This window comes from Anoplolepis gracilipes, unplaced genomic scaffold (genome assembly GCF_047496725.1).
Source record: "Anoplolepis gracilipes unplaced genomic scaffold, ASM4749672v1 Contig26, whole genome shotgun sequence".
Taxonomy (NCBI): domain Eukaryota; kingdom Metazoa; phylum Arthropoda; class Insecta; order Hymenoptera; family Formicidae; genus Anoplolepis; species Anoplolepis gracilipes.
The window spans coordinates 1-24027 of NW_027328677.1; the positions used below are offsets into that span (position 1 = coordinate 1).

A 24027-nucleotide genomic window follows, 5' to 3' on the forward strand; every position below is an offset into this window, starting at 1 on the left:
GCTCTGGAAGATAACAAAAGTTAGACAGTCACACACAAATATATACAATTAATTAATTAACTCTTACTTATATAAGGTGTCCGAAATAACTTGAACACGATAATATTCTTAAAACCCCGTTTTCATTTTATTGGATATGAATAATAATTACAATATCCATATGCATAATTAACAAAATGATCATACCTATATACACGGTGGTACAATAACACACACATCATACATTACATAAATCAAGTATAAACGCATAATGAACACCTAGAAATAATTACATAGATACACGCTCCATAAGAAACACACCATAAAATTATATAACAATAGTCACCTAATATACCCGGTGATACAAAAATACGCGCGTTATAAACTTATTATATACACAATATTTAATCAGTATCTGACTATTATAGTTATGTTATCCACCCAGTAACACACAAATATACATATCCTATAAATAATTTATATACACGGTGACGCAATAGTACGCACAAACAACGCATTCTCAATAGACCTATTATAAACTTATTACAGGCATACACATATATTAATATACGCATAATCAACATATCATATACACGGTAACACAATAATTCCGGATCTTATAGCTAATTCATACATATTCCATACACATTATTTAAATTACACACTCGATCTCTCACAATATAAACTTATCACACATTTATGCGTTTATACACATTTACACACTTTTCATCCATTCATTGTAAATAAATCACGGCATATTACATGTACATTTATACCATTATTACTTATATATAATATATAAACTTTTACTACTAGTTATAATGATATACATACATATAGTTATATAACAGCGAGTTTAATGTCTGTAAACTAATTTAGACCTTGTAATCCACAAATAACATTATGCGACATTATAAATAATTGTTAACTAATAAGTTAATTAGCGAAATGCTCTCATATCTCTACAATATGTTTTACTAGCTGTTTTTATCCATTTATTTATTTAGGGGATCTCGCTATCGATCCTTTTCGGTCATTTCTTTGAACATCGATTTCAATATTTAAAACATTTTTTCGTTCCTCGGCCTTCTTATGACTGGTTGGGCAGTTATTGCTTCATCTTTATAGGAGGTAAAGACGTGGAGCCGACAGTGCGTAGCGGCGTTATTTGTTTTTTTCTTAAGATTATGCAGCTGTATTTGTCGATTTATTCATTTAGAGGATCTCACTATCGGTCCTTTTCGGTCGTTTCTTTTGACATCGTTTTTAAATAATGTTTTAAAATATTTTTCGTCGCGCGATCCTTTTTATGATTAGTCGGGCGATTATTGCTTCATTTTCGGGAGGAAAAACGTGAAGCCGACAGTGCGTAGCGGCATTATTTGTTTCTTTCTTAAGATTATGCAGCTGTGTTTGTCTGTTTCGTTGTTTAGAGGATTTCGTTATTGATCTCTTCCGGTATTTGTTTAGATATCGTTTTTAATGAGTCTAAACATTATTTGATGGTAATGGTTCTCTTCTATTGCGCGACCCGTTTTTTGTGACCAATCGGACGATTATTGTTTATTTCGTGGAGGGGGGGGGGGGAAACGTGGAGCCGACAGAACGTAACATATTTATTATTTATATTTATAGTCAAATATACATGATAATGCCCACCCACTGTGCGAAACGTTATTCTTCAGCGCAAACATCCGTACTGTCGGCGTATATGTTTTCATTTAGCAAAAATTTTATCTCACGCTTTGTCGTATAGATTTGTAACCGAATATTTGTATCGATTTCATCGTACGGCAACCACTTACGGCGCTCGAGAAAGCACGTGGGGATGCGATTTTTAATAATTTTTAGCAGCCTTACATTGACGCTTGCAAAATTACGCCAGAAATACTCCCCTCCTCATTACGGTTTGCGATATTACAAATTGCTCGCAGTACTTTGAATAGTTTAGTATCGCATCAGTTGTCCGTACATAAGGTTGTGCTAAAAAATGTGCTCCACAAAAGAAACCAACAAGATGAATTTTTACATTCCGATTGAGAACGGTGAAATTTAATAAAAAAATGTAAGTTTTATTTATTTTCTAAATATTATTTTTTAATATATATTTTAATATTTTATATAGCGTTTCATCTCATCGTGCGGTTTGCATACTTGGTTATACCTTAACCCCGACATCTTACAAATATTTGGAGATTGGAATAAGCGTTGGAGCTATGTCTTATGTGGAATTGATACTTGGTGATAACCGAAGCAATCGAGTAGTATTGCCTATCGTACTCTGGCACTTATTGATGCAGAAACGTACAGACATTGAACGATATGTACAATTGACTGAAAGTCAGCCATTATAGATCTGCGATCTATCTATCCAAATGATTAAATTAAACTGATCGAGGATTGTTAAATTAACATTATCTAATAAGTCTTTGTATATGCAACCTTAAACATTATTACATTTATTCAATTTTGAAAATTATATCGATCATATGCATTCATGGTTGTGTCAAAATACACATCTCGTGAATGAAAAGTTTAAACAATTTTGTAACGTTTTGCAACGTAACAATATTATTAATGTAAATGATGCTGTGAAAGCGATTCGCGAGGTTAGGTTAGGTTAGGTTCCTCCTCCCGGTGCAAACAGTTGCACCCCCGCCCACATCCTTTCCCGACCAGGATGCAATTCGCATCCTTATTAGAGAGGAAGTGGCTCGGGCTCTCCATGAGAAGCCGAGTTACACTGGAGAGAAAGATCCCAATAGGGTTCCCAAGGTGGGAGAGAAAAGGGAGACAAAGGAGAAAAAGGGACAGGAGCAGGAGTGGAGAGAGGTAAAGAAAAAAAGGAAGTCGGGGAAGGGTAACGGAGAGGTCCGACCCAGTAACACTGAGGGCGGAAAAGATGGGAAGGAGAGGAGAGGGGGTGGCGATAAGATCAAAAAAGATCTACAAGACAGCCCTCTGAGATGTTTCAGGTGCCTCACAGTGGAGCATCTGAGCACCTCCTGCCGCTCTGGAGTGGACCGTGGTAACAGGTGTTACACCTGTTAACCGGTGTGGTACACCTGTAACACCACTCCATGGTGGGATGCAGATCGGCCCCCAGGTGCCCCTTATGTGGGGATCTGGGGGTCGACGACGGTCATACTCTGGGTGGGGAGAACTATGTTCCGTCCCCCCTCGAGCGGAGAATAGGGGGAGGTGGAACACACCTCTCCCTCTGTCATCCCCCAATAAAGGGGGATGACGGTCAAGTGGGGGAGTAGGAAGGGGTAAGACATAGTCTTTTCCCCTCTCCCCCACGGGGCAGTGAACTCGGGGGGTCTTTTACCCTCCTCGCCCCAAAACGGCTTTCAATCAGGCCATTAGCGGGGGCGGTGAGAGTCATATTCTCACCTCTCCCAGGGGTCAAGGGGAAGTAGGTGCGGGAACACCCACTCCCCATTGCACCTTGGCCCCAGGGAAGGCGGCGGGGTTGCGTGGTGGTCCCGCAACGCCGCCGTTAATGCGTCACTGAAGTTTCTCTCAGTGACGCATTAAAAGGCAGGAATCTCTTCCGACCATCTGGGGGAGAAAGGCGGAGGTGGGTCCTGGTTGAATGCTAACGCGACACCAGAGCCCACCCGCCAACCGCCGAGAGGACCACCGTCTGGTTTTAGTGGGTATACCCCGTTAAATAGGGGGAGTCCCACATACCCCCGGGGAGTTCCCGCCCCTCGGGGGATGCGTAACGCATTTTCAGACGAAAAAAAAAAAAAAAAAAAGGTTAGGTTAAGTTCCTCCTCGTCGTGCGCCACCTTGTCGTGGTGAAAAGGCTTAACCCTGAAACCCATGGAACACCCACACGGCTCCGGCCAAGTTGGGTTAACTTCCGGGGTGGAAGGGGAACTAAGAGCGCACCGTACCCTTAGTAAGGGTACAAGGGGAGCCCAGCGATTCCCTTAAGGACTGCGCCCACCCCCTTGGGGGTGGTCTAAAGCGCGAACCCAATCGCTGGTAGGGGTAGGCGGCCCTAAGTGCAATCGCCCGGTGGTACGGCACCGTTGGGGGAGGACTGCTCCTCGCCCGTGACACACCGCTGGGTGCTCCTGGCACATAAGGGTTTCCGCGCGTGTGGGTGTTCCCGCCGTGCGGCGTCCCTCGGGGGGATGTGGGTGCTGGCATGGGCTGGCGTCCCACAATCGTGGGGCTCCATCTCGCGTGCAGGCGGCTCAGTGAGTTCTACCCCTGAGTGCGCGCCGCGAGGGGAGCGGACGAGCCAATGGATCTACGGAACTCCCGGACCCATCGGGCCGGGCCTCTTCCGAGCCGCTCGGACGTTTTCCGAGAACGGGGTCGGGGAGGCGGAGAAGGGCCGGCGCGGGCCGCACGGGCATAGCCCAACGGCGCCGGGTCGGCCCGGCCGTCGGAGCCGCTCGGACGTATTCCGAGGCAGGGTTCGACGGCGGGACGGAGCCCGACGGTGCATCGCGACTGTTTCCCTTCCGAAGCGGTGCATCGTCGGGGCCCTTTGGCGGGAGATAACTTCCGTCAAGGGCGCGTGCAAGCTGGTCGCCATGACGGGTAAGACTGAACCGGGGAGCGGCGACCCAGTCCCAACCGTCCATGGGGCCCCCCGGGTGGCACCACCCGCTGCGGTATCCCGGAGGTCGGAGGCCGGGAACTCCCGAAAGCCCATGGAGGCGTCAAAACCTCCATGGGTGAGTAAGAGGCCGGGGACCAGTGCCGGGGATGTATGTCCCCCGGCCCGTGTTGTATGTCACCCCCCCGGGGGAACTTGGGGCCCTGTCGTGGAGTGTTGCCGGTCATGTTTCGGGACACTCTGCGGCAGGTGAGGGTACACCCTGGGTGACGGAGCCGCAGCGGGGAGCGGGAATTAACGAAGAAATGAAGTCATTATCAAAAACAAATATGGAGACGGGCGTAAAGAGAAACACTGCGAGTCTCGCGGGAAGAAAAGGAAGGAGAGCCTCGGTCGGGGCGACCGCTAGTGTCCTGTGGTCAGGGAAACTAGGTTACTGACCGACCTGGAAAAAGCGACTCTAGACCCGGTCTTGAGAAAGATGAGGGCGAGACCGCTTAAAAAGGAGAGAAGCGAGAGCAAGAAAGAAAGGACCGGTGAGGTTATCGAGGTGGAGGATGATTCCGACGTTGACTGTTCGGAATCGGCCGGCTCGACGAACTCACAGAGCGATACCGGGTCCTTCCTCTTTGAAAAGAGGAAACAAGGTCGTCCGATAACCACGGGCGAATATGAGGTGAAAAAGACTATGGACCGGATCAAACAGGTTCAGGAAGAACTGGCTCTGTTCCAATGGGTCTATGACAGGTCTGCTCTACCAGGGGAAAGGAATAAAGCCTGGAAAAAGCTAAAATCGCAAAAGGAAATTGAGGAGGAATTGAAAAATTCTCCGGCAGCTGATGTCTGCGCAGAGATTCTCACCGCAACACAGGCGGTGGAGAAGGTGGCGAAGGTCTCCAAGAATCTCAAAGGAGACCTCGTCTGGCTTCTTAAGGAAGCCGTGCTGGTGACCTCTGCGGGGGCGGTTACCCTAGCCAGTAGGGGAAGCATGTCCTCCGATGAAGTAAGAAGGCAATTGGAGAAGACTAAGGCTCAGTTTGGGGCCCTCATTGAGGAAAATACCAAACTGAGAAGGGACGTCGAAGAACTGAAGGGAGCGAGCGGTTCCCTTCAGCGCCAGATGGAGGAGTTGACGCGGAGAGAGACCGCGCTTAAAGAGGAGAATGCACTCCTAAGGAAAAGAGTGGAAGAAGGAACGCCTATCAGGAGGAAAGAACCTCCCCTGGAGGTGGCTCCAAGTACCCCTACCTCTGCCCCTCGTACGAGGAGCAGAAAGGGTACGGGAGTAATTAATTACGCGGAAGAAGGCTCCAGCGAAGAGATGGAGACCGAACCGCTCCTGGGGAAAGGGGCCCCAGAAACCGATTCGGTGGTTCCTAAATCCATGGGGACAAACACATCCCCCGCGGGATCATACAAAGGAGGGAAGTTCCCAAATATAAAAGGAAAGGTGGGACCTGACAAAAGGGAAGGGAAAAATAAAAGAAAAAACAGAAAAAAGGGGGCGGCAAGGAAATTGGAGGTACCGCAACCCCAAGGTAAAGAACCGCCAATCTCCCTCTCGCTCATGGAGGAGGAAGAGATTAGAATCAGGGCCAACCCCGAGGTGGGCTGGAATGTGGAGGAGGTCGTGTCCGAGGCCCTTAAAGTTATCAAAGGGCGGAAGTATCTCAAGGAGGGAGACCCGATGGTAGAGGTTAGGTACGCCGAAAACCTCGCCTCGGGATCGACCTTTATGGGAGAAAATCAGGGCCCTTTCAGAGGGCAAAAAGAAAGAGGAGCGGGAACTAAAGCCGCCATAATTAAAGGCGGAGGAGGACCCGTCCCAAAACCGTCGCGGGCAGCCGACAAGGAGCGACTCACATATGCGGCGGCACTGGAAAAGAAAAGGAAGCTGAGGAGCGGGAAGGAGACCGCATCCCCGGCACCCCCGACAGCCAAGGTAAAGGGAAAGGAGAAGGGGGAGAAGAAGAGACCACCACCACCTGGACCCCCTGATGGGGGTAAGAAGAGAGCTGGTGCCCCCAGGCCGATAAGGGTCCCCCGCACTGCGGCGGTTGTTTTTACGTGCCCGGAGGGACAGTACAGCGAAATGGTCCGCCGTGCGAGGGGTCAGATCGACCTGACTGAGCTCAACATCACGGAGCTCAGGAACAGGAGGGCCCTTACAGGGGCGATTATATATGAAGTGGGAGGTGAAGGAGCCAGCCAAAAGGCTATGGCTTTTGCCTCCAAACTTAGAAAGGCGTTGGAGGGGGCGGAGGGAGTTAGGGTATCCCTCCCTATCAAGACCGCGGAGCTCCTGTTTCGGGACCTGGACGATGCAGTCCAGGCCTCGGAGGTAAGGGACGCAATCGCGGAAGTCGGTGGATGTGCCCACGGGGACATCAAAGTGGGGGCGATAAGAAGAGCCCCCAACGGGATGGGCTCGGCGTGGGCCAAATGCCCTGCAGCTGCCGCCAATCTGGTGGCGAAAGCCGGCAGAATAAGGGTTGGGTGGGCCCACGCCAGGGGTTGAATTGCTGGAAGAGAGGCCCCTCCAATGCTTTAAATGCCTGGGTAGGGGACACGTACAGTCGAAATGCACGGCAACCGTGGAACGAAGATTCGGTTGCTTCCAATGCGGGGAGGAGGAACACCGAGCGGCGGACTGCAGGGCGGCGCCTAGATGTCCCATATGCGCGGATAGAGGGAAGCCGGCAAGACATAGGGCGGGGAGTGCGGCCTGCCCCATTGCGCAGGGTGGTCGCATAACTGGGCGAACTACCGGGGCCCTTAGGGGGGAAACACGCAGGCCCGTAGAGGAAAGCACTGGCCGGAAACCTTCCTCTATAAAGGGGAAAGGATCCTCTATAAGGGAAAAAGGACACGACGCGGCGAAGAGGACAGTGAATGCGGGAACTCCCACACCCCGCGGCGCGTCGACCCCTAGGTCGCAACCGAAGAGGAAGAGAGAGGGAGAATTGGAGAAAAAAGCCAAAGACCTCAACAATTCCTGCTCCTCACCCCCCAACAAGCAGCTGAAAGAGGGGGGGAGGAAATGGAGGGGAATGAGGAAACGGAGGATGTCCCCACCACCATAGAAAGGGAGAATACCCTGGAAGGAGTACCCGCCGGTCAGCGGGTGGTGGGCGGTCTGGGATGGTGGGCGAGACCGAGGCAAAGATGGGAAACAAAGGGGAGGACGAGGATACAAATCTCCTCTCCCTAGACTACCCCCTGAAGGAGAAGGTACAGGATGGGAAAGGGGTTCCGAAAGCTTCTCTTCATTAAAGGGATCGGAGGCAGGCCCGAGTCATAATTCAAATAATAAATAAATGGCGGCTCGGGTCTTGCAAGCAAATCTCAACCACGCCCGTCAGGCGCAAAACTTGTTTGTGCACACTCTGGCGGAGCGTGGTTGTGGTTTGGGCATTGCTGCGGAGCCGTACCGGATCCCCGAGCACCCTTCGTGGGTGGGGGACGAGATGGGCTCCGTAGCGATTACATGGAGGGCGGATGCTCCGGCCTCACTTCCTGCCAAACTGGTGGCCAAGGGCAAAGGGTAAGTGGCGGTCAGATGGGGACCCGTTTTGGTCGTCGGGGTCTACCTGCCGCCTAGTCTGGACCTCTCAGGATTTGCTGAGAGGTTGGACTCCCTTACCGCTATCATCAGCGGGATGGGAGTGGGGCGGGTGGTGGTCTCGGGGGACTTTAACGCAAAATCGATGACGTGGGGTTCCCCGAGGACGGACCGCCGAGGTGTCGCGGTCAAGGAGTGGGCCGCGACACTGGATTTAAGGCTGCTGAACGAGGGAGGAATAAGCACCTGTATACGGGAAAGGGGCGAGTCGGTGGTGGACCTTACCTGGGCCTCCCTAGCGACCCTCAACAGGGTGCTAGGGTGGAGGGTGGCCACGGAGATCGAGACTTTGTCTGATCATAGGTACATAGTCTACGGCCTCATGGTCACACCCGAGCAGGTGCTCCAGTCGACGGCTGAGAGAGACGACCTCTCCTAGGCGCTGGAGCACAAAGAAAATGAACGAGGACGCCTTTATGGCCTCGATCCTCTCGACCACGTGGTTGGGGAGAGGAGAACCGGGAGAGGCCAACAGGGACATAGAGCAGGAAGTCGAGTGGATCCGGGGCGCCATGTCTGATGCATGTGACGCGTCAATGCCCCGGATCAAGGCTGGTCCGCAAGGCCGTAGAGCGGCGTACTGGTGGACCGGGGAGATCGCGAAATTGCGGCGGTCATCGGTCCATCAAAGGAGGAAATACGCCCGGGCCAAGAAGAAGGATAGGTCGGTAGAGGAAGTTAGAGGCCTTTACCAGGCGTACAAAGTGGCCAGGGACGCCCTACGCCTGGAAATAAAAAAAGCGAAAGCTAGGGCGTGGGACGAGCTCCTCTCGCACTTGGAAGAGAACCCTTGGGGACGGCCATACCAAATGGTGCTCGGGAAGCTTTGCAATAGAGGGCCACCGGCTACGGAGACCCTTTCCCCGGAAGCCCTGGACCGGGTGGTCGGAGGGCTCTTTCCACAGTCTGAGGAGGAGGATACCCCCTCCCCCATCTTTGCGAAAGGAGGACCTGAATGGTCAGAGGAGCTGGCGTTCTCGGGAGAAGAAATGGAGAGGTGCAGGCGGAGACTCTGCGGCATCAAGGCCCCCGGACCCGATGGACTCCCTAGGAAGGCGTGGGCTGGAGCCTTTGAGGTGATGGGTGGGCATCTTGCACACCTACACACGAAGTGCCTCAGACTGGGAGTCTTCCCCGAGAGGTGGAAGAGGGCCAATTTGGTCCTCTTGCAAAAGGAAGGCAAGGATATGGAGACCCTCTCGTCGTTCAGGCCCATATGTTTGCTCGACGAGGCTGGCAAAATCCTGGAGAAGATAGTCGCCAATCGCCTCGTCGAGCACCTGGAAAGCATCGGGCCGAACTTGGATGACCGGCAGTACGGCTTCCGCGGTGGAAGATCAACCGTGGACGCAGTACTGAGGGTGCGCGCCTTTGCGGAAGCCGCGGTGCGGGAGGGCAGGGTGGCGATCGGCGTGTCTCTTGACATCTCGAACGCCTTTAACACCCTGCCCTGGAGATGTATCCAAAGAGCCATGGCCCGCTTCGGCGTGCCGGGATACCTCCGCCGGATCATCCAATCGTACCTCAGCGACCGCTCCCTACATTACACCAACAGGGACGCGGTAGAGGTTACGAGACGAGTGGGATGTGGAGTCCCACAGGGGTCGGTCCTCGGGCCACTCCTGTGGAACCTGGCCTTCGACGGGGTGGTAAGGACGGCCATCCCCCCCGGCTGCACGGTCGTCTGCTACGCGGACGATACGATCGTGTTAGCCGAGGGGGAAAACAGAAGGGAGGCCTCGGCCCTGGCCACGGTAGCGACGGCGTGTATTACGCGGGCTATCAAGGAGTTGGGCCTGAGGGTGGCGCCCCAGAAGACGGAGGCAATCATTTTCCGGCCAGGTGCTAGAAGTGTGCCGCCGAGCCTTCGGGTTATGGTGGAGGGGGTGGAGACGAAAGTGGGAAATACCCTTAAATATCTGGGGTTACTGCTGGACGGTGGGTGGCGCTTCGCCGCGCACTTTGCCCAGTTAGTTCCCCGCCTGGAGAAAGCAGCTGCCGCGCTGGGCCGTCTATTCCCGAACCTGGGAGGCCCTGACGGTCGAGTCAGGCGGCTGTATGGATGGACGGTTCACGCTATGATGCTGTACGGGACACCCGTATGGGCCGAGGATATCAGCGGCAACCGGAGGACCCTGGGCATTTTGCACGGGGTCCAAAGGAAAATGGCATTACGGGTGGTACGTGTTTACCGTACAGTGTCATTCGAAGCGGCGACTGCTTTGGCGGGGATTCCTCCCGTGGAGCTTCTCGCGAAGATGTACACCGATGTGTACCGACGCATGCGAGGGCTCCGGGAGGCGGGGCGGAACATCGTCCCCCGGGCGAAGATTGCGGAGAGGCGGCAGCACCATAGAAAGATGCTGGAACGGTGGAAGCAGCAGTTGCTCTCTCCGTCTGGCAGAGCTGCGGGGCGTAGGGTGGCTGAGGCCATAGGGCCTCACTTAGAGGCCTGAGTGGAAAAAAGGAAGGGGGGAATGACCTTCCGTATGACTCAGGTGTTCACGGGGCACGGCTGCTTCGGCGAATATCTGGACCGTATTGGGTAGGAGACTACGGGCAAGTGCCACCACTGCACCGACCCCCTGGACTCAGCGCAGCACACCCTGGAGGTGTGTCCTGCGTGGGTGGAAAGCCGGGCGGAATTGTCCACGGCCGTGGGAGAGGATCTCTCCCTCGTAGCCATAGTGAAGGCTATGGTAGAAGGGGAGGATAAATGGAGGGCGGTGGCCTCTTTCTGTGGAGTAGTCTTCAGCACAAAGAAAGAGGCGGAGCGAGAAAGAGAGAGAGAAGGACGAGAGAGACGCCGGGGGAGGGAAGATAAGACCCCTCCTCCCTCTCCCGGGAATTCGGGCGAGAACCCCCAACAGCAGACCCCCACCCTTGGAAGCCGACCCCCACTAGTAAGTGGGCGGTCGGACCAGGGGGCCGGAGCAGGCAGTGGGGTGGACAAGGAAGTAGGACGAAAATGACGATAAAGGGGGGGACACGATTATCCCCCCCCCCATTACGTCTCTGGTGTGGGAGAGACGCAGAGCCGGAAGTGGGGTAGGAAACGGACATTCCACCTCCGTCTACTGCAATCTGGGAAGGAGAAGACCCCGGTTGGTATCCCGGGGTCGTAATAGGGAAGGGACGTTCCTGCGAGTGCTCGTTGGACCCAGGTCCAAGCGTGTGTGTGTACAAGACGGGCAGGAGGAGGGAAAGTGCCGATGGCGAGGCCCTCCTTTCTGCATAAACCGTCTGGGAAGGATACCCAGGGGGGGTTTTAGTGGGTATTCCGGTGCTTCCTCTATAGCGCCGGCGAGTCCCACATACCCCGGCCAACCAATACCAGGCCGGGGATGCGTAAAGGCATTTCCCCCTCGTAACAAAAAAAAAAAAAAAAGGTTAGGTTAGGTTAGGTTAGGTTAGGTTAGGTTACCTCCCTACTCCTTCCCGATGATGCGGCACCTTGACATGGTGGGGAGGCTCTGTCCTGAAGCCCGGGAAACCGGAGTGGAGAGATAGCTAAAAGCGCATCTTTAGCCGGATTTCCTCTTGGACCCGGGCTCGGGCAGGATGCATAGCACCGGCATGCATACCTGGGTGTCGGACGCGTACGAATCGGTTCCTGCTACAGACGCGACGGTCGCGGCGGAAATGATGGTGAACGCCACATAGTACGCCGGGGGCGAAAGCCCTTAAGCCGGAGCGTGGCTGAGCGGGGGTTGAGGAGTAACAAAGACACTACGCGAGGGCCTTAGCGTGCCCGCCTGAAGAGTGTCCTCTCTTCCGGAGGAGTCCTTTTCAGAAGAGCCGATCGGATGGAGAGGCAACCGATGCTGATCGGGCTCCCCGGGTGCCGATCCTGAAGTGAGGCTTACGCGTCGCAAATCCCAACAAGACGGGAAGCGAGCGGTCGGGGCGCGGCTTCTTGGAGGGAGGCGGATCTACGGGTGCCGACGAGCCTCCTGGGACGGTCGCGCTTCCGGGCCATCTCGGTGTCGGGGGATCCTCCGGCTCTTCGGGGACGACGGGTTTGGCCGGCATCGCTTTGGTCGTTGTAGGGTAGTCGCCACCCTACGATGCAGGGTTCGGGTAGGACCTCGACCTGTTGGCTTGACAGCAGGGCGAGGTGTCAGGGGGTCGCTCATCTCTGATTCGGGTCTTGGTGGTGGGTGATGGAGGGATTTTCGGCTGGATCCGAGTCCCAAAGTCACCAAACACCGCAACAGGGGTCCTCTTTCCTCTGTATAGGAAACTCGAAAGACGGATCGGTTGACAGGACGCCCGATGTAGGTTGAAGGACCGCAGTCCCGATGCTATACACGGTACGCACAGGGGTCCGCCTTCCCCCTCATATAAAACACGGAGGCGACCGGGGCAGGGTGTTTATCAGTATGGATAACACCTTGCATATAGGATTAAGTTAGTACAACCCTACGATGAGGTTCCGGGTAGAACCTTGGCAGTTGTTTCTACGTGGAAACAATAGTACAAGGAACAGGGTTCGCTCTCCCCTGACGGTGACAGGACGCCCGATGTAGGTTGAAGGACCATGGTCCCGATGCTATACACGGTACGCACAGGGGTCCGCCTTCCCCCTCGTATAAAAACGCGGAGGCGGGGACACGGGTCAGGAAGCCCGATGTGGGTTGAAGGACACTACCGTCCCGATGCTACACACGGTTCGAGCTGGGGTGCGCTTACCCCCTGTACAAAACACGGAGACGTTCGGGGCAGGATGTTGATCGACAATGCGATAACATCCTGTGAAATGGCTGGTGCCTGACCGGGGGAAACCGGTTCGCGTTGATTGGGGCGTCGTTGCACCGAAGACCCCTCCGAGCCAAGTGCCGTTGGGGCTAGTACGTGTCTCGACTCCTTCCCTGGGAACTCGTCCAAGGGGAAGGGCTCTGCTGGATCGGGAACTGGAAGCGGGAACCTGTTAGTAGTGGAACCCAGGAGGGGTTCTGCGAAACCAGGGCCCTGCGGAAGCTTCTCGTCAAGGTGGGGACCCATGAAGCGCGGCCGGACCGCCAATACAGGAGTCCGCCTAGTGGTGATTTGTCTTGGCCACTATAATAACCGAAAGACGCACGCGAATGGCTACCCTTCGAGGGTGGACACCGGAGGCAAGAGTGTGAGCCAGGGGTGTCACCCGGGGGATGCCAAAGAGGTGTCTGGTCCGGGCGAGTTTAGGGCTAAAAGGGATGTCGCCCCGGTCTGGTCAAACGGCACGGCCCGCACGACCGTGTACGCGGCCGGACCACTATGGTATAATTAAATTATTCTATTATTTATTTTTTTTGAATTAATATGATAAAATTTTTATTTTTTTTTATATTTATAATTTTATTAATAAAAAATAAAAAAATTATATTTTTTTATAATTCATGTTTTATTTTTAGATTTTTATTTTTATTTAAATTTATATTTAAAGATGATATTTGAATTAGGGTGAGAATATTTATAGGGTTTGATTTTTATTCATTTTTTTTATTAGCTTTAAGATTTTGAATTTTAGCTTTAATAAAAATAGTTATTCAGTTGGAGGAGAGGAGTGGTAGGCTAATTAAAATAAATTATGAGAAAAAATTGTTAATATTTGAAATTATATTATTAATTTTAATTATTTATTTTTCTTCTATAAATTTAATATTATTTTATTTAATGTTTGTGAGTTAAGATTAATTCCTATGTTTATTGTCATTATTTATTGAGGGTTAAATTTTGAACGAACCTCTGCATCTTATTATTTATTAATATATACAATATTTATTTCTTTGCCTTTATTAATTTATTTATTTGAAATTTATAAGCATAATATAACATTTGATTTTAATTTATTGATAAAAAATATAATAATTAATATAGGATTTTGAGATTATTTAGTTTATTTTATAGCATTTTTTATTAAGCTACCAATTTTTATTTTTCATGTTTGGTTGCCTAAGGCCCATGTTGAAGCGCCTGTTTATGGGTCAATAATTTTAGCTGCTGTTTTATTGAAATTAGGGGGGTATGGTTTATTACGTTTTATTATAATATTTATTTTTCAAAGGAATAAGTATAGGTATGTAATTTTTAGAGTTGGGATTGTAGGAAGGTTGTTTATTGGTATTTTATGTTTAGTTGAAATTGATATAAAAAGTTTGGTGGCTTATTCTTCTGTTGTACATATAAATGTAATAATATGTTCAATATTAACAATAATAAAATTAGGATTTATTAGTGCTTATATTTTAATAATTTCTCATGGCCTATGTTCATCAGGTTTATTTTTTATAGTGAATTTATATTATGAGCGATCAGGGAGTCGGTTGATTTTTTTTAATAAAGGAATATTAAATATTTTTCCGTCTTTAAGAATTTGATGATTTTTATTATGTGCTGCTAACTTTTCTTTTCCTTTTTCTTTAAATTTTTTTAGAGAGATTTTTATAATTAGAGTTTTAATTAGATGAGAGATATCTGTTATTATTTATATAATAATGATTTGTTTTTTTAGGAGTGCTTATTCATTATATTTATATTCATATATTCAGCATGGATTTAATTATTTTGAAGAAAAATTTCCAACAATTTATTTATATAAAAGATCATATGATTATTTTGATTCATTTAATTCCTTTAATTTTAATAATTTTAAATTTAAGTTTAATACATTAATTTTTTTAAATAGAATTTAGTTTTGTTATATTAGTCAATATAGATAATATTAATTATTAATAAATAAGTAATGTTTATTATTTATTTATTTTATTATAATGTCATTATTTAAGTAGTTTAAAATAAAATATTAATTTGTGAAATTAGTGATATAAAAAAAATTTATCTTAGATTATTATAAATTTATTCATTTTTTATAATAATTATTTTTATGTTATTTTTTTTTATAAGATTATATTTAAATTTAATAAATTTAAGATATATAATGGAATGATTATTTTTTAATTTTAATTCAATTAATGTCGAATTTTATATTTTATTTGATTAAGTCTCATTGTTCATTGGGGTAGTTATATTAATTTCTTCAATAATTATATTACATAGAATAATTTATATAGGCGATGACATATTTATTGATCGGTTTATTAAGTTAGTAATTATATTTGTTTTATCAATAATTTTAATGATTATTAGCCCTAATTTAATTAGAATTTTATTTGGGTGAGATGGGTTAGAATTAACTTCTTATTGTTTAGTGATTTATTATCAGAATTATTTATCATATAATTCTGGGATAGTGACAGTCTTATGCAATCGAGTGGGAGATATTGGGTTATTAATAAGAATTGGATTAATATTTACATTTTGAAGTTGGAATTTAAGTTTTATGGAAAATTATAAGTTAATTTTAAGAATAATTGTTTTAGCAGCAGCTACAAAAAGTGCTCAGATTCCTTTTTCTGTTTCATTACCAATAGCTATGGCCGCCCCGACCCCAGTATCAGCCTTGGTTCATTCATCAACTTTGGTTACTGCAGGGGTTTATCTAATAATTCGTTTTAATAAATATTTAATGAATAGGGGCATTGAGAAAATTTTATTATATATTTCAATTTTTACTATATTTATAGCTGGGTTGATGGCAAATTTTGAAAATGATTTAAAAAAAATTATTGCTTTTTCTACTTTAAGTCAATTAGGGTTAATGATAATAATTTTAAGTTTAAGATTTAATTTTTTAGCCTTTTTTCATCTATTGACTCATGCAATTTTTAAGTCATTATTATTTATGTGTGCAGGAGTTATAATTCATTTAATGAATAATAATCAGGATATTCGATTATGTGGTAATTTAAATGAGTTTATTCCATTTACTATAATAAGATTTTATATTTCTAGATTAGCATTAATAGGAATTCCTTTTTTAGCCGGATTTTATTCTAAAGATTTAATTATAGAAATTATCTATTTAAATAATATTAATATTTTTTTATTAATAATAATTACTTTATCAATTTCTCTTACTGTGTCATATTCTTTACGATTGATTTATTATATTTATTTTGGCTCATTTAAAAATTCAAGATTTTATTATTATAAAGAAGATAAATTAATGAATTTATCGATGTTTGTTTTATTAATCTTAAGGTTAATTAGAGGATCTATATTAATGTGAATATTTTTTTTGATAATTACTTTTTATATATGAATGTAAATGTAAAAATAACTACAATGTTATTATTATTTGTGGGAGTATTATTAAGGTTGATTATGTCTATAAAAAATTTAATTAATTATATTAATATTTAATTATATTAATATTTAGTTATTTTTTTAGATCTATATGATTTATAAATTATATATATATATGAATTTATAGTCCTATTATAATTTGTAGATTAAACACCTATAGGATAGATAAGATATGGATTGAATTTATGGGAAAGAAAATTATTTATAGGATAATAAATAGATTAGTAATTAAGATAAAATTATTTAAAATTTATATATTTATTTTTATTTCAGTATTAATTTTATTAATTATTTTTTTTATTAGTTAATTAATTTTTAAAGTAATTTATATTTAAATAGCTTAAATTTCGTAAAGCATAATATTGAAGATATTAAGATAATAAGATTTTATTTTTAAATAATTTATTTATAAATAAAGAAAAATTTATTATTTTTATAATGAAAATATAAGGTTTTTATTAATTAAACTATATAAATGAATAAAAAAGAAAAATTAACTAGAATTTTTTTATAGATTCAATATAATTATTAACAATAATTTACCTCTTTTTTGGTTTTAGTTAATAATTTTTAATTAGATATTTATTAAATTTATGAAATAAAATGAAACCTTTCATTGAATGTTGAGTTAGAAGCTCAAAAATATTATTATTTCAAAAAATAAATTTTATTCGATGTGGTTCTTTTAGATTAATTGAAATTAATTAAATTTTTAGGTCGAAATTAAATGTAAATATTTACTTTAAAAGAAAATTAAGATTTAAATATTAAGATATTTAATTTTTAATTGCAATTTAAATGTTATTTATGTTTAACTAAAATCCTGAATAAAATTTATCAAGAATAAAAAATAAATTTATAAATGTAAAAAAATTATAAATTTTAATTAGTTTTTCAGTCAATTGATTTTTCTAAATATTCAATGATTAGGCCAGAAATTAGAATGAAAATGAACAATAATGAGGAAAAAATAATAATTTTATTTATAAAATATATGTAAATTAATGGGATTAAGAGAGTAATTTCAATGTCAAAAATTAAAAAGATTAAACTAATTAAAAAAAATTGAATTCTAAATGGGAGACGAGAATTAGATAGAGGATCAAATCCACATTCAAATGGTGAGATTTTTTCTCGATTTGCTAATGATTTAGATGAGATAAGTAAATTAATTAATAAAATTAGAGTTGATAGAATAATAAAAAATGTAATTATATAAATAAAAGTTAAAATTATTTATATTAAAATTTTATTAATTTTTTTAATTGGAAATTAAATGTAATATGAATATACTATATAAATTTATAAAATAATAAATTAATTTAAATTAAGTAATATTTTAGTATCTTCATCAATAAATAGAAATATATAAAAATAATCAAACAACATCTACAAAATGTCAGTATCAGGCTGCTGCCTCAAAACCAAAATGGTGAGATTTTCTGAAATGAAGAAAATTTATGCGAAGCAAACAAATTGAAAGAAATAGCGTCCCAATAATTACATGAATTCCGTGAAAGCCTGTAGCTAGAAAAAAGGTTGACCCATAAATAGAGTCAGCAATTGAAAAAGGTGACTCGAAATATTCAATTATTTGAAGGGAGGTAAAATAAATCCCAAGTATAATTGTTAATAAGAGGCTTTGATATCTTTCATTAAAGTTTTTATTTAAGATAGAATGATGCGTTCAAGTTACTGTTATCCCAGAGGATAAAAGAATAATAGTATTTATTAGAGGGATATCAAATGGATTGAATGGTTTAATGCCTAAGGGGGGTCATAATTGACCAATTTCTATGGAAGGGGCTAAAGCAGAATGAAAATAAGCTCAGAAAAAGGAAATAAAAAAGAAAATTTCTGAAATAATAAATAAAATTATCCCTAAGCGAAGGCCAATATATACATTAATTGTATGAGATCCTTGAAATGTTGATTCTCGTGTTACATCTCGTCATCATTGATATATGCATAATAATGTGCAAGGAATAGAAATTATAATTAGATAATTTAATTTATGAAATCATATAATTATTGAAATTAAGTTATTAAATAATCTGAAAGAAATAATAATAGGCCAAGGTCTAATTGATACTAAATGAAATGAATGATTTTGATGTAATTTTGTCATAATGATAATACTATAAAATTTGATTATAATTATTTATTATTTATTTATTTGAAATAGTAAAAATTAATTAAATTTCTCTTCTATATAATGTAGAAAGAATGGAAAACACATAGGCCTGAATAATTGATACAGATAATTCAAGAATAAATAATAAAAGTTGAGAGGAGATTATAATTAAAAAAATTAAGAAATTATTAATAATTTGCCCAGAAAGATCCTAATAATGATAAAAGTAAATGTCCTGCAATTATATTTGCTGTCAGACGAATTGCCAACGTGAGAGGCCGGATAATCAGACTGATTGATTCAATAATGACTATAAATGGTATTAGAATGAAGGGAGTTCCTTGAGGGGTAAGATGAGAAAAGAAATCATTAGTGTAATTTAAAATTCTAAATAACATTATAGAAATTCACAGGGATAAAGATAAAGAAAGACAAAAACTTAAGTGACTAGAAGATGTAAAGATATAGGGGAATAAGCCTATGAAATTATTTACAATAATAAATAAAAATAAACTAATAAAAATAATTAAATTAGAATAGGAATAATTAATTAAAATTTTAAATTCTTTTATTAGAAAATTTAATAAAAAATTAAAAAATATATGTAAACGAGAGGGGATAAGTCAATATTGATATGAAAAAATAAGAAAAATAATTAAAGTTCTTAATCAATTTAGAGAAAAATTAATTCTAGTTGAGGGGTCAAAAATAGAAAATAAATTTATTATCATTTTCAAATTCATTTTTTAGGATTTGTTAAAATTATATTATTATAATAATTAATTTTTAAGTTGATAGGATAAAAATAAATAATGCTTAAAATCATAAAAAGTGAAAATATAGATAAAATTAACATTATTGCTCATATTATCGGTATTATGTGTGGTATAAAAGAATATTTTTGTGGGGGTGAAAATATTTTTAAATTGACAATTTAATGTTTTTTAATATTAAACTAATTCTTTACATTAAAAATAGGGTGTTAGATCTATTATAATTTGATTTAAAAAGTCAAAACTTACTTTCAGTCATTTAATGAATGTAAAAATTATATTTTATATTTATTAATTATTCAATTAAAATAAAAAAAATTAGTTAAAAGGTAAGAAGTCAGTCTTTGAAGTTAGGAAAGTTTGTTGATTCAATAACAATGAGTATAAATCTATGATTTATACCACAAATTTCAGAACATTGGCCAAAAAAAAGACCTGGTCGGTTTATAATTAACATTGATTGATTTAGTCGTCCGGGTGTAGAATCTATTTTAATTCCTAAAGATGGGACTGTTCAAGCGTGAATTACATCTATAGATGTAGATAAAACACGAATGGGATAATTATATAGAAGAATACAACGATTATTTACGTCTAATAGACGAAATTCATTGGGGTTTAATTCATTAGTAGGAATTATAAATGAATCAAATTCAATATTTAAAAAATCTGAAAGTTCATACCTTCAATATCATTGATGTCCCATAGATTTCAGGGTAATTTTATTATTAAATATCTCATCAGTTAAATATAAAATTTTAATTGATGGGATGGCAATAAAAATTAAAATAAATATTGGAAAAATAGTTCAAATTAATTCAATAGTGTGGCCTTGAAGTATAAATCGGTCAGTAAATTTATTATTAATTATTGAAATTATAATAAAAAGAATTAATAAAGTAATGAAAATTAAAATTATTATAGTAAAATCATGAAAAAAAATTATTATATCATATGTAGGTGAATTAGAATTTTGAAGGGAAATTATTCAAGTATTTATTTTTAATAAAAGAATTTATCTTTATATATAGAGTTTAAATCTATTGCACTAATCTGCCATATTAAAATTTTTTAAAGTTGATAATTTTTAATTAAATTGAAGGAATTTCATTATATCTGTGATTAACAGGTGGTAATTTTCTTAGTCATTCTAATGAAGGATTAAGATAGAATATATTTAAGACAAGACGTTTAGATGATAGGGATTCTCAAATTAAATATATTAAAAAAATTAATCTGATGATAGAAATTAATGAACCAATTGAAGAAATAATATTTCATGAGAGGTAGGTGTCTGGATAATCTGAGTATCGTCGAGGTATGCCTCTCACCCCTAAAAAATGTTGTGGGAAGAATGTTAAATTTACACCAACAAATATTGAGATAAATTGAATATTTAAAAAGTAATTATTTAAAGAATATCCTGTAATAAGAGGGAATCAATGAATAAATCTTGCAATAATGGCAAATACAGCTCCTATAGAAAGAACATAATGAAAGTAGGCAACAACATAATATGTATCATGAAGAATAATATCAATTGAGGAATTGGATAGTATAATTCCAGTTAATCCCCCCATTGTGAATAAAAAAATAAATCCTATAGCCCATCAAAGAGAGGAATTATAATTAATTTTTGTACCATGAAGTGTTGTAATTCAACTGAAGATTTTAATTCCTGTTGGAATTGCAATAATTATTGTTGCTGAAGTGAAATAGGCTCGGGTATCAACATCTAGCCCAATAGTAAATATATGATGAGCCCAAACAATAAAGCTTAAAAATCCAATTGCTATAAGAGCATAGATTATTCCTAAGGCACCAAAAGTTTCTTTTTTTCTTCTCTCATTTATGATAATATGGGAAATTAGCCCAAATCCTGGGAGAATAAGAATATAAACTTCGGGGTGACTAAAGAATCAAAATAAATGTTGATAAAGAATAGGATCACCCCCTCCTGACGGATCAAAAAATGATGTATTTAAATTTCGGTCTGTTAAAAGTATTGTGATTGCTCCGGCTAAAATTGGGAGGGATAAAAGTAAGAGAATTGCTGTAATGAGAATTGATCAAACTAGAAGGGGTATTTTATCAATTGCGAGATTTTTATGATGTATATTTAAGATTGTAGAAATAAAATTAATAGCCCCTAGAATAGAAGATATTCCGGCAATATGAAGAGAAAAAATTGTTAAATCTACTGAAGGACCATTGTGAAATGTATTAGAGGCTAAAGGGGGATAAATTGTTCATCCAGTCCCAGTTCCATCATTAATAAAATTACTTAATAAAAGTAGAGAGAGTGAGGGGGGTAGAAGTCAAAAACTTATATTATTTATTCGAGGGTAGGCTATATCAGGTGAACCAAGTATTAGAGGGACAAGAAAATTTCCAAATCCCCCAATTATAAATGGCATAACTATAAAGAAAATTATAATAAATGCGTGTCTAGTAACTATTGAATTATAAATTTGATCATTATTAATTAGTGCATTAGATGATCCTAATTTTAAACGAATAATTATTCTTATAGAAGATCCGATTATCCCAGCCCAAATTGCAAATAAAAAATATAGAATGCCAATATCTTTGTGATTAGTTGAATAAAGTCACTTATTCATAGTATATTTTTATTGATAATAAAATTATTTACTAAGTTTAAGTGAGATAATAATAGATATCATGTCTGATTTAAGTAATAAATTGTAAATTTATTTAAGAAAATTTTAATTTTCTGATATTACATTAAATGTGTTATAAAAATAAAAATTTTTTATATATTTTATAGTTTAACTAATAAGAATATTAAATTGCAAATTTAAAGAAATTTTTAATAAAAAATTAAAATATTAGAATTTTTAAAATTTAAAAATTTTTAAAAATTTTATTGTGTAAACTTTGAAGGTTTAAAGTTTATAAATTTAACTTAAAATCTTAATATTTAAAATTTATTGATTAAGTGGGGTGAAAATTATATATCTAATTTTAAAAAATTGTATACAAACTAAATTGAAATTATAATTAATGAAAAGATTAAGCTTAAAATGAAAAAAATAAATAATCTATATGAGTAAGAAAATTTATATATGTATATTGGTTTATTAAAAAGCTTAATTTTAATTGAATAAAAATATATTATTAGATTTATTAAATTAATATAAACATAAATTAAAATGAAAGAATTTAAAATCATTAAAATAAAAATAAAGTAAAAATTTGAATTTAATAAAAAAATATAGACTATAGTTCATTTAAAAATAAAAAACGTTAGTGGGGGAATTCTGGCTAAATTAAAAATTAATAACAAACAAATTAAATTAAAATTAATTGAAGGAAAGTTATTACTTAAAGAAAATCTAAATGAAATTTTAAAATATATAAAAATTATAATAATAATTAATGGGATAAGTGTATAGAATATTAAATATGAAAATCAGATTAGGGTTTTAAAATAAATTAAAATTAATATTCATCCGGTTAATTGAAAAAAACATTTGGTTAATTGAAGAAAATCTTAATAAAATTTTAAAATTTATTGAATTAATTATTTTAAAGGCGGAGATAAATGCAGATGTTAAAATTATAAAATATAGTAAAAAAATTGGAGGGTTAATAAGTGAAATTATGTATAAAGGAATAATTTTTTGAATTGTTAAAAAAATAAATAATGAATATCAATCTAAAAAAATAGCAACAGAAGGGATTCATGAATGAAATGGGGGGATCCCTAATTTAATTATAATAGAGATAAAAAAATTGATTATAATAAAATTTATTTGTATATATATAAAATTATTAATAATTAAAGTTAACATTATTATTAAGGAAGCTAAAGCTTGAATGAGATAATATAAAAAAATAATTTTTTTATTTTTTAATTTAATTGATAAAAAACAAATGAATAAAAAATTATTAATTTCCATAATAAATTAAATTATTAATAAATCGTATAAAAATAAAGAAATAAAAGAAAAATAAATTAAATAAGACAATAAAAAAAATTTTATGAATAAATTATGATGCATATAAATAAAATTAATTTTTTAGTTGTATTAAACTTTGAATAAATATTGAATATTAATATTATATTTTAATGTATTATAAAGCATAAAAATTTTTGAAATTTTTTGAGATAGTTTAAATCTATTAAATATAAAAAAATTAATTTAAATGAAAACATATATAAATTATGTATGATTTATTCTATCAAAATAATCCTTTTATCAGGCATATCATTAAATAAATTTTTAGTTATTAATAAAATTTAAATAGCAAAAATAATTAATTAAATAAGAGAAAGATAAAATTTCTATATTTAGGGTATGAACCTAAAAGCTTAGAGAATTAGCTTACTTACTTTAATTAAATAAATATAAATTAGTATAATATTTTTGAAAATTGACTATTAATCATTAGTTAAAATTAAATATGATAAGTAAATTTAATTTAAAAAAAGGTTATAAGTAAATTTAAATAAATAATTTAAATTAAATTTGTATTAGTAAAAATAATAAAAGAATTTATTAAAATTAAAGTAGTTATAAAGATTAATTAATAAATTAAATAATAAAATATTATAAATAAAATTATTATAAAAATTGATTTTTTAAAAATAATTAGTTATTATAGAATTAAAAAAGTATAATTAGTTAAAATAAAATTCAGAGGGAGAGAGTAATTTTATTTAAATTTAATAATTGACTATTTTAATTATATGTATTTATAAAAAAAAAATATATTATTAAAATTA

At 38.9% G+C, this 24027-nt stretch overlaps 2 protein-coding genes and 4 pseudogenes across 2 annotated transcripts; 3 read left to right on the top strand and 3 right to left on the bottom strand.

Annotated features, from left to right (window-relative positions):
* The first annotated feature begins 7878 nt into the window (after positions 1-7878).
* Positions 7879-8562, top strand: LOC140675973 (uncharacterized). The gene is made up of 2 exons (XM_072910561.1): positions 7879-8105; positions 8217-8562. The coding sequence occupies exons 1-2, from the start codon at positions 7879-7881 to the stop codon at positions 8560-8562; spliced, it is 573 nt and encodes a 190-aa protein (XP_072766662.1).
* A 2098-nt stretch (positions 8563-10660) lies between these two features.
* On the top strand, positions 10661-14632 carry LOC140675974 (NADH-ubiquinone oxidoreductase chain 4-like). Its single transcript, XM_072910563.1, is given in 2 exon segments — positions 10661-10721; positions 14073-14632. Coding segments are annotated over 2 exon segments (621 nt in total).
* Positions 14633-15156: 524 nt separating this feature from the next.
* On the top strand, positions 15157-16326 carry LOC140675975 (NADH-ubiquinone oxidoreductase chain 5-like; annotated as a pseudogene).
* Positions 16327-17775: 1449 nt separating this feature from the next.
* On the bottom strand, positions 17776-18255 carry LOC140675985 (cytochrome c oxidase subunit 3-like; annotated as a pseudogene).
* Positions 18256-18565: 310 nt separating this feature from the next.
* On the bottom strand, positions 18566-19073 carry LOC140675976 (ATP synthase subunit a-like; annotated as a pseudogene).
* Positions 19074-21196: 2123 nt separating this feature from the next.
* LOC140675977 (cytochrome c oxidase subunit 1-like) lies at positions 21197-21874 on the bottom strand (annotated as a pseudogene).
* Between the last annotated feature and the right edge of the window lie 2153 nt (positions 21875-24027).